The 16,158-nt window shown below is 40.3% G+C and overlaps 1 protein-coding gene across 1 annotated transcript in view; it reads right to left on the bottom strand.

Annotated features, from left to right (window-relative positions):
• Positions 1-16,158, bottom strand: part of TPO (thyroid peroxidase) — a 239,484-nt gene that overhangs the window by 187,274 nt on the left and 36,052 nt on the right. The window contains exons 3-4 of the mRNA XM_040348668.1: positions 8,043-8,172; positions 4,079-4,285 (exon numbers count right to left, since the gene is read on the bottom strand). Of these exons, the coding sequence (XP_040204602.1) occupies positions 4,079-4,285; positions 8,043-8,172 (337 nt within the window). The remainder of the gene's footprint in view (positions 1-4,078; positions 4,286-8,042; positions 8,173-16,158) is intronic.

The raw sequence follows: 16,158 nt of genomic DNA on the forward strand, positions 1-16,158 counted from the left end.
GAGCACCTTCTTCCACATGTTTGCTGTGTCCCCCACATGTCTTCTAACAAACGGCAAATGGGACTTCCTATGGCTTTCTTTCAACAATTGCTTTCTTCTTGCCACTCTTCCATAAAGAGTAAATTGAGTAAAGAATGGACTTTGTAGGCATGTATATAAAATGTAATAATAATTTTTAATATTTCACAATTGTGATAAGTTAATAAACAACTGTATCTAAAAATAGAATACAAAAACTAGAAAATATACAATACAATAAACTGATTGCGTGGTGAATCACAGGAAAATCATTTTCATATAGTTATACACAACTTTCTGCGATGGTGTCTATAAAATAGATGCCCATGCTGGGTAGAAATATCTCCTTGGTGTATATTCCACAGGATCCACAGAAGGAATAAATTCAAGTTTGTGATTTGAGCTTGATTTTATTCCTTCTGTGGATCCCGTGGAATATACACCAAGGAGATACCCAGCATGGGCATCTATTTTATAGACACCATCGCAGAAAGTTGTGTATAACTATATGAAAATTATCTCCCTGGGATTCACCACGCGATCAGTTTATTGCATTTTATATTTTCTAGTTTTTGTATTCTATTTTTAGATACAGTTGTTTATTAAAGCGGTGGTTCACCCTGCAGAACAACATTTCACCATAAAATCCGGCATAGTAGCGCGAGCTACACTATGCCGGTCTTAATTTTTTTATCCCCGTACTCACGGTTATATCGTACATAGACGATTCCGTCTGCCGCGGGGAATGGGCGTTCCTAGCAAGAGGGAGGATGATTGACGGCCGGCTCTGGCACGTCACGCTCCCCGAAGACAGTAGGTCTCGGCTCTTCACGGCGCCTGCGCCAAGCCTATTTCGGCTATTTCCGGAGAAGCGTGACGTGCCAGGGCCGGCCGTCAATCACCTTCCCTCTCCATAGGAACGCCCATTCCCCGGAATCTTCTATGTACGATATAACAGTGAGTACGGGGATAAAAAAATACAGACAGGCATACTGTAGCTCGCGCTACTATGCCGAATTTAATGCTAGAGGGAAAAATGTTTTTTTTTTTTATATAGGGTGAACCCCCGCTTTAACTTATCACAATTGTGAAATATTAAATATTATTGTTACATTTTATATATGTGCCTACAAAGTCCATTCTTTTCACAACTGTTCTCAATTTACTCATTACTAGGACGTGGCACAATTGCTATTTAAGGTGTTACCACCAAGAAGCAATTGTAATCAATCTATAACTCTTCCATAAAGGACCAGAGTTGTGCAGTACATGACTAATAGTTGTCCTGTGGACAGATTCTTCCACCTGAGCTGCAGATCTCTGCAGCTCCTCCAGAGGCACCATGGGCCTCTTGGCTGCTTCTCTGATTAATTATCTCCTTATCTCCTTATCACTTTTGAAGAGTATCCTCATTAGCCCTAAAATCCAGATAGTTAGAGAGGCAGAGTCAACCACTGACACACTGCTCCTCCTTTCAGTGATCTGAGGATTAGAGACATGTTGGGCATGAGAGAGGTTTCGGCCACTATCTGAAAATGCAGCCAGGAGACCCTACCACAGCCCCTCATCTAAGTGTCACATGCTTTACTTTACAGATGCATGTGTTAAATAAGAATGTGGTGATAATTTGGTGAACTAAATTGTACTGCACAAGTATGTAGTGAGGTGTTACAAACAAGGGGTAGCTTTTCCTGTGTTAGTCACACTTTTCACCCCCAAATACAAAAGACACTAGTAAAATTATATTGAAATAAAAAATACTATCCCCAAGACAAATTAAAGCTAAAACACTAAACCTTAATAATATATATATATATATATATATATATATATATATATATATATATATATATATATATATATATATATATATATATATATATATATATATATATATATATATATATATATATATATATATATATATATATATGTATATATATATATATATATATATATATATATATATATATATATATATATATATATTGTTTTACCCATCTTAAAGTAAAAAAAATATATAAACACTTGAAATAAAAAAAACTACTCCAAAAATGTTATTTGGGGCCCAGCAGCTAAATGGTAACTGAAGTTGTTACACATAAAAAAAGAGGAGCCTAAAAAGGACTGTTGGATTTATGCAGTCAAGGGTACATAATAATATGTAAGACATCACACTTCACTTTACAGTAATTTAGCACAATACAACACTCTGTAAAGCCCTGCGTATAAATCTATAAACCCGCAATTATCTCGCCCTGCAGAACTTAGCACACAGCACTGTGTATAGCTGTCAGGACAGATTCTTCCACCTGACAGATTCTTCCACCTGAGCTGCAGATCTCTGCAGCTCCTCCAGAGGCACCATGGGCCTCTTGGCTGCTTCTCTGATTAATTATCTCCTTATCTCCTTATCACTTTTGAAGAGTATCCTCATTAGCCCTAAAATCCAGATAGTTAGAGAGGCAGAGTCAACCACTGACACACTGCTCCTCCTTTCAGTGATCTGAGGATTAGAGACATGTTGGGCATGAGAGAGGTTTCGGCCACTATCTGAAAATGCAGCCAGGAGACCCTACCACAGCCCCTCATCTAAGTGTCACATGCTTTACTTTACAGATGCATGTGTTAAATAAGAATGTGGTGATAATTTGGTGAACTAAATTGTACTGCACAAGTATGTAGTGAGGTGTTACAAACAAGGGGTAGCTTTTCCTGTGTTAGTCACACTTTTCACCCCCAAATACAAAAGACACTAGTAAAATTATATTGAAATAAAAAATACTATCCCCAAGACAAATTAAAGCTAAAACACTAAACCTTAATAATATATATATATATATATATATATATATATATATATATATATATATATATATATATATATATATATATATATATATATATATATATATATATATGTATATATATATATATATATATATATATATATATATATATATATATATATTGTTTTACCCATCTTAAAGTAAAAAAAATATATAAACACTTGAAATAAAAAAAACTACTCCAAAAATGTTATTTGGGGCCCAGCAGCTAAATGGTAACTGAAGTTGTTACACATAAAAAAAGAGGAGCCTAAAAAGGACTGTTGGATTTATGCAGTCAAGGGTACATAATAATATGTAAGACATCACACTTCACTTTACAGTAATTTAGCACAATACAACACTCTGTAAAGCCCTGCGTATAAATCTATAAACCCGCAATTATCTCGCCCTGCAGAACTTAGCACACAGCACTGTGTATAGCTGTCAGATCTCCCTACCTACTGCAACACACAATGACAAAAGGATGTTGGGAATCCTGCTTTTCATAATGAGTTGGTTGGCACATAAGAAAGCCCTATTATTGGCAATTCTAATCCACCTGATCACAGTTTGAAGGCCATGTAGTGCATTATTGGAAATTGGTCTGTGAACTGTGAAACCATTCTTGATCCAAATCCGAGGTTCATCCTTAGTGGTGATGTGCATTACAGATGTAAGAAAGCAAACAATATACTGTAAATCATTCCTGCCACTTCCTATGGCTTTCTTTCAACAATTGCTTTCTTCCTGCCACTCTTCCATAAAGAGTAAATTGAGTAAAGAATGGACTTTGTAGGCATGTATATAAAATGTAATAATAATTTTTAATATTTCACAATTGTGATAAGTTAATAAACAACTGTATCTAAAAATAGAATACAAAAACTAGAAAATATACAATACAATAAACTGATTGCGTGGTGTTAACATAAGTCCCCAGATGTGTAGGACTTTTTGAGATCACTTGTGTAATTTGCTTATTTTATGTAGTAACCTTATTCTTTACACTGATCTACATTTCTTATAGCTATTGGTTTTAAAGTCTTCTTAAAATATAATTATATACCAGTTTATTTATTTTCTTTCCCTTTTAGCTTATCTGTTGATGGTCATGATCCATACTAGTATTTTAGTATTTTCTTCATCAACCTTATTTGTCTCATCATTTCACACAGCTTTAAAATTAATAGTTAGGATTACATAACTGAGGTGAAAAAGGGTTTGTTTACCTTAATGGGAAAACAGGACTTTTGATTGTCACATGTAGAGCGGCAGTCGACTCCCCACATTGTTGGCCATTTTGTGATACTTTGTGGTGTAAAAGCCATGTCATGGGATATATACTGGCCCCATTCAATGATTATATGGGAATATAAACCATCATCCTGAAAGTCTTTGTTTGATGCATGGATTGTTTTCCTTGTAACTTCTCTAACCTGAAAAAAGTAAAAACTAAATGAAAAATGCTATTATAACTTCTAATATATAAACTAAAACATAATACAATTGCTGCAATGTAGTACAGTAAAACCTTGTATTGCGAGCATAATTTGTTCCAGATGCATGCTTGTAGTCCAAAGCAGTTGTATATCAAAGAAAATGTCCCCATAAGAAATCATGGAAACTCAAATGATTTGTTCCACAACCATTTATTCATAAGTTCTACAGTTTATAGTCCATACAAAAAGATTATAGCAATGTGATAGGTTGTTTATTTAAAAATGTTGCTTGTCTTGCAAAACGCCCTCAAACCAAGTTACTCTAAAACCAAGGTTTTACTGTATTGTAATGCATAGTTATATATGGGTGTAAACATAAAATGGTGAAATGGAACATTGATTATGCCCAGCTTGAATTTAATTGTTTTTTTTGTGAAGAAAATTATACTTTTTTACTACTGATCACAGGATCACTAGCCTGTTTGCTCTATGTCATATCCATGTTTCCATTATGGAATTATAGGCAAAATAACAAGTGACATGTAATACTATCCGTTAGAAGCATTAACACAACAGTTTCTCTATTTTTTATAACCTGTCTCAGGGGTGTAAAAATTTGAATGCATCCTTGGGTAGCCAGAGGAAAAAAAAAATGGGGTGGCGTGTTCTCCATGAAGCAATATTGCAGTGGGAGAGGCTTAAAACGTGAGCTTACATAGAGAGTACAGGGCTCTAAAACATGTCAGGAGTAAGTGACGTACAGAGTGCAAGGGTCAGGTGTATGTAATGTACATAATGCAGGGTTCAGAGGTATGTAATGCCTATAGGGCACCAAGAACAACAGTAATGCCCTGCAATAGTGATATCTAAGCTATGGACAAACTGGGGGGTTTGGACCCCATCTACACCCCAAATTCTACAGATGAGAGCCAACAGGGATCCATAGATAAAGCAAGGAGAGGTAATACAGACACAGGGGCCCCTGGTGTCAGTTGGAACCCCGACTCTTAAGGAGAACAAACAAACACACACACACATAAAAAGTATGGCAAAAAAAAGACCATGTCCATCAAGTCTGCCCATTTTTTTTTGTATATATATATATATATATATATATATATATATATATATATATATATATATATATATATATTTTTTTTTTTGCTTTTGTTTACTGTTTTTCTTGAGTATAGATCTACACTATGTCACAAAGACTCACATACACAGATAGACATACACACACACACACACACACACTCACACATTCTCGGTTTGCAGAGTGTTGAATGGACGGATCCTGCCTCTAGTACCATCCTCCTTCAGCAGCAACTGGGAGAGGCCTGAAGTTTGTTGTTCTGCTCTAGAGTTTAAATGAGAGTCGCTATTCCCTGCTACCTCCAATCAGCAGCAGGTGGATGAAGCCCCTGAGTCTCTCATTCTGCTCTGCAGTTTTAATGGGCATTCCCTGCCCCCAGTTCCTTTCTTCTCCAATTAGTGGCAGGTAGAAGTTCTCTACATGCTTTTCTGCTATGTCAGTCAAGGAAACTTACTCGCAGAATCCCTTGGGCCACAAATACAATTGACAATGCTGCACTGTTACCACACATACAGGCAGTCTCTGATGGTCCCATAACTCAATGGAGCCCAGGTCCAGTACAGGAGGGCTGCCTGTACCCCTCTTTTGCTGGCCTTTCCTGTAACTGCCACTTTTGCTGTATATTAAACTGCTACAGGCAGGATCAACAGGTCATAAGCTATTACAAAGGAGTTCAGAAAAACAACAACTGCTGTGTTAATGCTACCAAAAGACAGTATTACATTTTCTTGTTTTGGATATAGTTCCACTTTAAATTCACCCAGCAATGTTGATAATATGGATGAGTAGACTGGTAAAACTTTCTTCCTCTTCTTGATTTGCTAGGTGAATATATGCTGATCTTCCAGTCTGTCTGGAAGTGATTTGCAGAGCCCTCTGTAGCATTTATTCCCTCAGGAATCCATAGATTGATGAAACTGGATGTTAAACAGTGGGCTCTTGGGGGACTAAACAGACAGAAGCTGTGAACACAATAACCCCGCAAATTAACTGAAAAGTAGCAGCAGATTTGAGAACACATCGCAAAGTTTGCTCATCTCCAGTTATAAATTAATGATTATAAAATACACAGTACTCCCAGTCTTAATGCACAACCTTTGAAAGGTGTAAGATTCAAGAACCAACTTTACTGATTATTAGTGATGAGTGAGTTGATTTGCCAAGACCCGAGTCTGGCTGTTTTCCACAAGGTGATATATAAAGATAACCCACTTTGCTGCTGATAATGAGTGCCTTTTTTTTAAACTGTAGAGGAATTTTATAAAGCGACATAAATAGAATTCCCCACTAATGATATCAGAACAGCACACCAGCAATACACACTGGTATACCAACAACTAACACCATAAGCATACAGACCTCCTTCTGTGCTGCTATCTGTATTGGGCTGGTGCTTCATAATCAGGGCTCATCTATTATATTATAAATAATGACTGTAATCACAATGATGATCACATCATTATATTATACATTGTTCTTATCTTTATGCTGTAAAAAAATCTCTAAAAAGCCGATTTGTGCCTCTGGATTTCCTGAAGCCTCGTACACACGACGGGCGAAACACATCGTTTTCCTCGTTGAGTTCCTTGTTAGGCTGTCGAGGAACTTGACAAGGCAAGTTTCTCCATTCCCGTTGAGGAAATAGAGAACTTGCTCTCTTTTTGGCTCGTCGAGTTTCTCGACAGTTTCCTCAACGAAAATGTACACACGACCGGTTTCCTCTGCAAAAAATATCTCCCAGCAAGTTTCTTTCTGTTTTTTGCCGAGAAACTCGGTCGTGTGTACGAGGTGAAACAACGGGCGAAACACATCGTTTTCCTCATCGAGTTCCTTGTTAGGCTGTCGAGGAACTCGACAAGGCAAGTTTCTCCATTCCCGTGGAGGAAATACAGAACTTGCTTTCTTTTTGGCTTGTCGAGTTTCTCGACAGTTTCCTCAACGAAAATGTACACATGACCGGTTTCCTCTGCAAAAAAATATCTCCCAGCAAGTTTCTTTCTGTTTTTTGCCGAGAAACTCGGTCGTGTGTACGAGGCCTGAGAAGCTGCCCTAATCAGCACTAATAGTGCCGGTGAGGGGGTAATCCTTAATAGAGGAGACAACTGCCTTCACAATAAATTTTTCAACTGTTGGGGAAAAAGCCAGGCCACAGAAACCTGAAGAGAGAGAGGGAGAGAGCGACAGGTACTTCACAGTGGTAGCTTTGTCAAACCATATATTTTGTAGCTTGGGCTGCAAGTCCATCATCCTGGTAGAGCAGGACTTGACTATGTATTGGACAGGATGGAGTTTACTTTGTGTTTTATGATTTTTTGTTTTGTTTTCTGCAGAGGGGTTCAAGATGCTGTTAATGCTGTCAAGATGAGTTAATGCATTCATTCAATGCTGGAAACACAACAAAGATGGCTGTTGGAAGTTTAAAACTTGAACTTTTGCGTGGTCTTTCACTACCAGTACAAAACAAATCCCTTTTGAAGTTAAATCATTATGATGGGTAATACAATTAAATAAAATGTTACCAACAACTTGACGTATTACTTAAACATGTTCAGAATGCTTATCATACTGAGACATAGCACATAACACACTGATTTGTATATCACATCTTTAAAGCAGACTGTCAACATTGTGAACTAAACCAATTTGAAAGATTCTTACTGGCGGGAGAAGAAAGCTGTTATGGAGAAAATCTGGATTCCAGCCCATGGGCTCATTTATCCCATCTTCGTATTGTGATGGAAGCCACCGAGAAAGTATAGTATTTGATGCCCCCCAGGAAGGGTGATTTCTTAAAAAAATCAAAGTCAACAATTTGTTTTTTGCATTCATGTTTTAAACACTATAGTATAATAATCAGTTATTATTACTGAATAACTGAATAAAAAACAATAAAAAGTAAATATATTTATTGAATAAGCAGATCATAGACAATATAATAATTATTTTTCAGATTACGCTATATGTATTGATCTGTAATCTTTTTTGTTTTTAAGCCATATTGAACTTTCAGTTTAAATGAACTACCGTAAATATTTTTCAGATGTATCAAAACAAAAGGGGTGTAAAGCTTTATAGTTTTTTTTTTTTTTTTTTTTTGAGAAAGCAGCCACAGCCTGAATAAAAAAGGTTGTCTGCTGTCAGTATGCTACAGAGAAGAACCATTGTTTTCTTTAAATAAGCAGTGGTCTGTCTGTAAAGGTCTGACATGGTTTTCAATCCAAAAATGTAATGGTCCCAGCTGACTGTGACCTGGAGTGCAGTCTAAAATATTGTGTATATACTGTATAAGTGGGGTCTTCAAAGTGTAAGTCCAGCCAAAGTATTTTCTTAGTATTGTATGGAGTGGGAAATGTGCTACACTTTACCAGTGTACATACACTACATTATCTGAGATTTTCCCTTCCTGACCTGGTGTGGAGAAAGCCTCTTGAGGGTGGAGGGGGCGAGCAGGAGTGTCAGGACGCCCACTAACACACAGCTCCTTTCTCTATCTTCAAAGTAGAGAGTGTCCTGACTTGTCTGCTCACCCCCTCCCCCTCAAGAGGCTTTCTCCACACCAGGGAGAAAGCCTTGCATTACTGTGTGGAGTTACAGACAGAAGAACAGGAAGTGAGAATTTCTCAGAAGAAATAAGGACATTTAAAAGCTCCTTTAATGTAAGGTCATTCCCATCTCCTGGGGCCAGTACATTTTAGAACAGTCCCTGGTTAACTAACATCCCCAGTGGCAGTGCCCCAATGGCAATACATGCATTTTATTTGAAATCTACTTATTTTGCAGTTATAACTTTTTATGAAGCTTGCGCCGTCCTATCTTAGGGTGCAATATTTAGGCTGGCCGCTAGGTGGCGCTTCCATTGCGTTCGGTGTAGAATATGTAAATCACTAGATACGCCTATTCACGAACGTACGTCCCCCTGTCGCAGTAAAGATACGCCGTTTCCGTAAAAGATAGGCCGCCTAAAGATAAACATGCCCCCTAGGTGGCGTAGCCAATGTTAAGTATGGCCGTCATTCCCGCGTCGAAATTTGAAAATTTTACGTTGTTTGCGTAAGTCGGCCTTGACTAGGGCTGGACGTAATTTACGTCCACGTCAAAACCAATACGTCCCTGCGGCGTACTTTGCCGCAATGCACACTGGGATATGTATACGGACGGTGCATGCGCCGTTCGTAAAAAACGTCAATCACGTCGGGTCACAGTTAATCTACATAAAACACGCCCCCCACATCCTCATTTGAATTCGGCGCGCTTACCCCGGCCTATTCACGCTACGCCGCCGTAACTTAGCAGGCATGTACTTTGTGAATACAGTACTTGCCTAGCTAACTTACGGCGGCGTAGTGTAAATACGATACGCTACGCCGCTGCAACGATGCGCCCGCCTACCTGAATCCAGCTATTAGTTGGGCTCCTGTTGTAGCCAGAGGAACCAGGATAATTTGTTGCTGATAGTTAGGTTGACAGTGCTCCAAGGTCTAAGTCTTTGTCTTCTCCCTGTGGCTTCTAGAAATTAGGAAAGTTCTGGAACTTAGAGGGCAGAGGAGCAGAGATAATGCCTGAATATTCATGGGGTCTCTTCCAATCGTTGGGTGAGGACAACCAAGAAGGTGGAAAGATAGCCCTTACGTATTCTGGAGCCTGACCATGTGAAAGCACAGTCCAGGGTCCAGTGGCCTGGGAGGGGACACCTGTGCTGGGGGGCTCTGCGTCCAGGCAAAAGGCACCAGAGAGGAAGAGTGTTGGAAGAGAGAAAGAGAGAGAAAGCAGTAGAGGAATCCTCATACCCTTAGGACTGAGCTAGGATGGACTGAGTCACCCTGGGAGCCATTGGGACCTGTCCAGCAGAAGGCCTGTACAGAAGTCACCATATGTGCTACAGGATATTTACAAGGGACTGAATGAGTAACCTCAAATATTTCACACTCCAAAGCCTATTGAGGAGAAGCAGCCAGGTGCAATACCCAGCAAGCTATCTGGAAGGGACAGCTCAAAGCTACTTAGCCTTGGCACTTTGAAGATAGAGTACCTGCAATCAGTAGTGGAGTTGATCTTTGCCAGTCACGCTGTACAACTTTTGCCACAGGAACACAGCCTTGTGATCTTTGCAAGAAGTCAGAAAGAGTTAATATATTGTTAATTTCTACTTTACCACAGTCCTGGGCATCCCATTCCACCCTAACCCCATCCAAGTTGATTTCCCTAATAAACTAAATCAAAACAAAGCCCTTGGACTGGGTTTCTGACTATAGTATGCTTGCGAAAATACTTGTTGCCTGGCTGTGCATGCAAAGGGGGACCTAAAATTCAGCTGCCGCTAAGGGGGTAGCACTACATAATCCATCCCAACTCTTACATTTCCATTTTCCAGAAGTCCATTGGGTCTGCTTTTTGTGATTAAATATTTCCCAAGTCAAAAATGAGCATGGAAATGTTAGTGGCATTTTGCGGCTTGATACTTTAGGAGAGAGAAAAAGAGAGAGAGAGAGAGATAGATGGTGTTTTTGGTCTCCTGTGGGTAGTCAGTGAATGTTCCTACTTGGAACACCCATGGCAAGACAAATCTGAATGGGGCTTCTCTTACATGTATCCAAAACAAAATAAAAAGTGTTCACATAAGCTAGGAATAAGCATATACAGAATTGTTATTTTCATTCTGAGATATTAATGTGGATTTCCACTTTAAACTGATTAAATACAAGACTTTGAATAGGTTAATTTATAAACACAGTTCATGTACTAATTACATAGAGAAAAAAACTATGATTTTATTATATGGAATATATTAAATTATGGATTAAGGCAAAGGCAAAATAAACTAATCCTGGTGAAATTATTGCAGCAAAATGTATTGCTACTGTTTGTATACCAAATAAAGAACATGTTTAAAAATAGATTAGAATGATTAATTTTGCATGTTTTCATAATTTTCTGGAGGTGTTTGGACAATTTGATTTATTCTAATTATTTAAACAATCACAAATTAATCCATACAAGTGTTTCAAGAATTTGTTAGTTCCATTATAAAAAATGAGCCTGTTGCCTAACAATGCCATTATGAGTTGTTTTCATTTTATTACCAGCAGAGTGCATAAATAATAACCGATGTGTTGACATGATTCCTGCTAATTTCTCCTTAAAGATGCAATACTCTTCTATTTCCTAAAAAAAAAAAAAAGTTTTTTGTTTTCATATTTGTTAGTTTACCTAAAGTGGAGGTCAGCCCACCGCAGCAAAAATTAAAAGCCAGCAGCTGCTGACTTTTAATAATAAGACACCACTCCTCTCTCCTTCTGGCCCGGCGGCCGGGGAAGGAGGAGGGAGCCCAAACGGTGACGCAAATATCAGCGGCTGTGGCTCCCGGAAGTGGGGACAGGATACCTGTCAATGACAGGAATCCTGTCCCCCCTCCCCCCCAAAAGCTGCCAAATGTGGCACCAGAGGGGGTGATAACGATTGAGACCCCTGACACAATTTCAGGGCGAACCCCATTCTGCCGTTTAACCCAAATCATAATAGTGAAACATGCAGACCAGAGAGAGAAACAGTCTACATCTTCACCTTTCCAACGTTCAGCCAGAGAGAAGGGGCTGGACTTTATTGGTCTTTTTATCAACAAAATTACATCATACAGATAATCATACTGATTGGTTCAGTTCATATAGTTCAGGCCCTTATTACACGCCCCTGTGACGTCTGTTCTTGGCATACTGCACACATTTCAAAAGTCTCTAATTAGCACAAATGCCTTTGTGTCATACAGGGATCCCCATTCAATTTCACAGAGGCTTCATTCTTCAGTCGATGGGATGGGCCGGAAGGAGGGAGTTTAGGAGTGCAGTAGAAGGGGCCAGCTGTCTTCACTTAATTACTTCCTGAAGGTTCCTTTAACCCTAAAATGTCTCTTAAGGAAAGTAACAGCACTGTGGTATATTTTCACACATACTGTACATATGTAACATTTGAGTAGCTCAGGAGGAAAGTAATCATAACACAAAATATTAATTTTAGTACTTCCATCACAGGGGGGAGGAGTACTATGAGTGGAAGTTCCACTTTCGGGTGGAACTCCTCTTTAAAGTTGAATTTTTCCTTAAAAGGGAAGTTCCGCTTTTTCTCCTTCTCCCCTCCTCTTCTCCCACTTTTGGATGTTTTTTTTTTCTGGGAGTGGGTACTTATGTCTGGTATGTACCTGCTCCTGCTTCTGCTCAGTTTGCGTAGATGAGCCAAGTGGAAGTTTTGGTCCTCCTCACTGCCTGCAACCTCCTGGGACACATCACAGGTCCCAGGAGACTGCAAGACCAAAAGGACAACATGTCTCGCACAAGTGCAGTGGGAAGTTGTGAAGCACCACAAAGTTACAGCTGACACTCCACATTCAAGACAGAGATGCTGGTGAGCGAAAGACTGGTGAAGAACCAACCTGGGTGAGAACAGCGCTGGACCCCTGGACTAGTAAGTGCATGTTTATTAAAAATCAGCAGCTTCAGTATTAGTAGCTGTTGAATTTAACAAAAAATTCCAGAATGAAGTTCCTCTTTTAGTTTTGCAACTTTGACATGTGTTAGTAAAACTGTACATATCATTTGGTGGTAAATAGTAATGGATATCTCCTAATTCTTTTTTTTTTATTATTATTATTATTATTATCAAATTAAAACTGTCACAAAATAGTAAAAAAAAAAAAAAAAATGTAGTAAACTTCTTGCTATTGCCATAACCTACCAGCAAAAATAAAGTCAAAAAAAATATACTTGCTCCTGACAATCACAGCAATACCACATATGTGTATATTATTTGTTGTTTATACCCATAGTGGGGCCCAGATACAATAGTGTTTTGCTTTTTTTATCTTATCTGAAACATACTGACACTGACCTTATGGGGAGATTTACTAAGATTGGAGAGTGCAAAATCTGGTGCAGCTCTGCATAGAAACCAATCAGATTCTAGGTTTTATTGTCAAAGCTTCATTGAACAAGCTGACATTAGAATCTGATTGGCTACCATGTACAGCTGTACCAGATTCTGAGTGTTCCAGTTTTAGTAATGCTACCCCTATCTGGCAGACTGTCACTAATACTGAATTAAAAAATGCTTTAAAAAAAAAATCCTACCTAAAATAAACTGACCCTGCATAGAAACCAATCAGATTCTAGGTTTTATTGTCAAAGCTTCATTGAACAAGCTGACCTTTGACCCCAACATTTGGCCCTGATCATAAACTTTCACCCTAACTCTAACCCTGACACTGATCTAGAAAAAACCTTGATCAAGCTATTTTATCAGTATTTATATATATATATATATAAATATAAAAAATTATTGCGCAAATACTGTGCAAGATAGAAAGTTGCAATGACCGCCATTTTATTCCCTAGGGTGTCTGCTAAAAAAAACAAATATATAATGTTTGGGGGTTCTTAGTAATTTTATAACAAAAGAATGATGATTTGTGCATGTAGGAGAGAAGTGCCAGAATAGGCCCGGTATGGAGGTGGGTATTAAAGCCCTGTATTGAAGTGGTTAAAGTGTATGTACAGCCAAAACTTTTTTTTATTCGTTTTGGATAGTTAAAATAAGGGTGAAAACCAGGGGGCTCGAGTCCTGCGGGAACGCATGGGAACGACGTCCCTCCACTTTTTTCACTGCGGGAACGTCGTTCCCGTTGCAGGACTCGAGCCGCCCCGTGCCGATCTTTGTCTCCTGGGCAGCGGTGTTTGCAAGGCGGGAGCGGGGGAGGGGGCGCTCCACCCCCGGGTGACACCCGGCACAGTGCTGGATTGAGCGAGGCGCCGCAGCGCTCTCCTCCTCCTTCCCCTGTGCAATCCAGTAACTTTACTTTGAAGGGAGGAGGAGAGAGCTCAGTGCTCGGCGCCCGCAAGTCTTCCGGGAACTGCAATCCCCTATTATTGTGACAGGCAGGCGGGGAGAGGTGCCGGCTGCCTATCACAATTACCCTCGTCACAGCCGTCACTGCCGACAGAGTCTAGGCTCCTCCTCTACACTGACAGTACATCCACAACAGGAGGAGGAGCCTAGGAGGAGGGACATCCATGTGGAGAAAGCCGCGCTATTCTAAGGTCTGTAAATGTGGGGAGGGGAGAGAAATTATACACTATATTGTCACAATGGGCAGATATACAGGGGGGGGTACATTAGAGGTATTACACAGGGGGGTTACATTAGAGGTATTACACAGGGGGGTTACATTAGAGGTATTACACAGGGGGGTTACATTAGAGGTATTACACAGGTGGGGTTACATTAGGGGGATTACACAGGGGGGGTTACATTAGGGGGGATTCCACGGGGGGTTACATTAGAGGGATTACACAGGGGGGGTTACATTAGGGGGATTACATTAGGGGGACTACACAGGGGGGTTACATTAGGGGGATTACACAGGGGAAATGACATCAAGGGGGATTACACAGGGGGAGTTACATCAGGGGGGTTACATTAGGGGTATTACATCAGGGGGGGTTACATTAGGGGGATTACATCAGGGGGGGTTACATTAGGGGGATAGCACAGGGGGAGTTACATCAGGGGGGGTTACATGTGGGGGATTTGAGGGTATTTACACAGGGAATGAATACACTGTAGGGATTAACAACGGGGGGAATTTACACTATGGGAGATAAAACTGGGGGGAATTTACTGTGGGGGGGGGATTTACACTGGACTGCTCAGTCTAAAACTCATGGGTCTATTTTTTGTCCCAGTCCAGGCCTGGGTGACACTATTAAGAAGAAAGTGATATCCGACAGTGATGGTGTCACCCCCAATCCGTGACAGTGCATGGATTGGTGCACTGGCATAAACCACAACATTTACAGGGGCCGGTTTGGGGTGTGCTGCCACCCTGAAACTAGCCTGCCCAGCGCCCTGCAGAGCACTGTGGCAGGCTAGACAGAAGAGAGCCCAATGCACTAGCCTGCCCAGTGTCTACTGCTCTGTTATGTTCCTGCTATCACTCCGCAGTGGCAGGACAGAGCATTGCGGCAGGCTAGGGGGGAGAGCTATGCTAATGCTCAGTGACCAGGGCGGAGGGTTGGGGGGGGGGTGACACCATATTTTTTTTTGTAAACTGGCACTTTACAATAAATGTTGCACTGTATTTTCTGTGAAATATATAAGCATATGAGCGTATCATTTTTTTTTTTGGTGGGGGAGTGGATCTTGGGTGGGAGTTCCCACACTTTTTTCCCCAGGACTTGACCCCTGGTGAAAACCCCTGTAAGTTTAGATTTTGTTTTCCATGCCACATTTGGTAGATTTCTTCTCGCTTCCATGCAACAGGAAAGTGAGAGGACATTTCTACACATTGACATTCACAATGGCCTACTACATTTGTTTTATAAACAAACTATAGTTTCCAGATCAAGCTCTTTTTTTAAATGTACATGTCTTTTAAATGCATTCAGAGTATGTCCCGTATTTATCGCGGTATAACGCGCTCCCGCGTATACCCCGCACCCCTAAAGTTGCCCCCAATCCTGTGGAAAAAAAAGTTTTTTTTGTACTTACAGTTTTGGTGTCTTGCGCGGCGTCCATCGGCGGCCTCGTCGGGTCTGGCGTTCGTCTGCGGCTTCGGATGTCCTCTTCGTCGGGTCCGGCGTCCTTCTGCGGCTTCGGGTGTCCTCTTCGTCGGGTCCGGCGTCCTTCTGCGGCTTCGGGTGTCCTCTTCGTCGGGTCCGGCGTCCTTCTGCGGCGTCCTCCTCGCTCGTTTCCCGCGCCGAGTTTGAATACTGCGCCGACATATACAGAG

The sequence above is a fragment of the Rana temporaria genome, chromosome 4 (genome assembly GCF_905171775.1).
Source record: "Rana temporaria chromosome 4, aRanTem1.1, whole genome shotgun sequence".
NCBI lineage: Eukaryota > Metazoa > Chordata > Amphibia > Anura > Ranidae > Rana > Rana temporaria.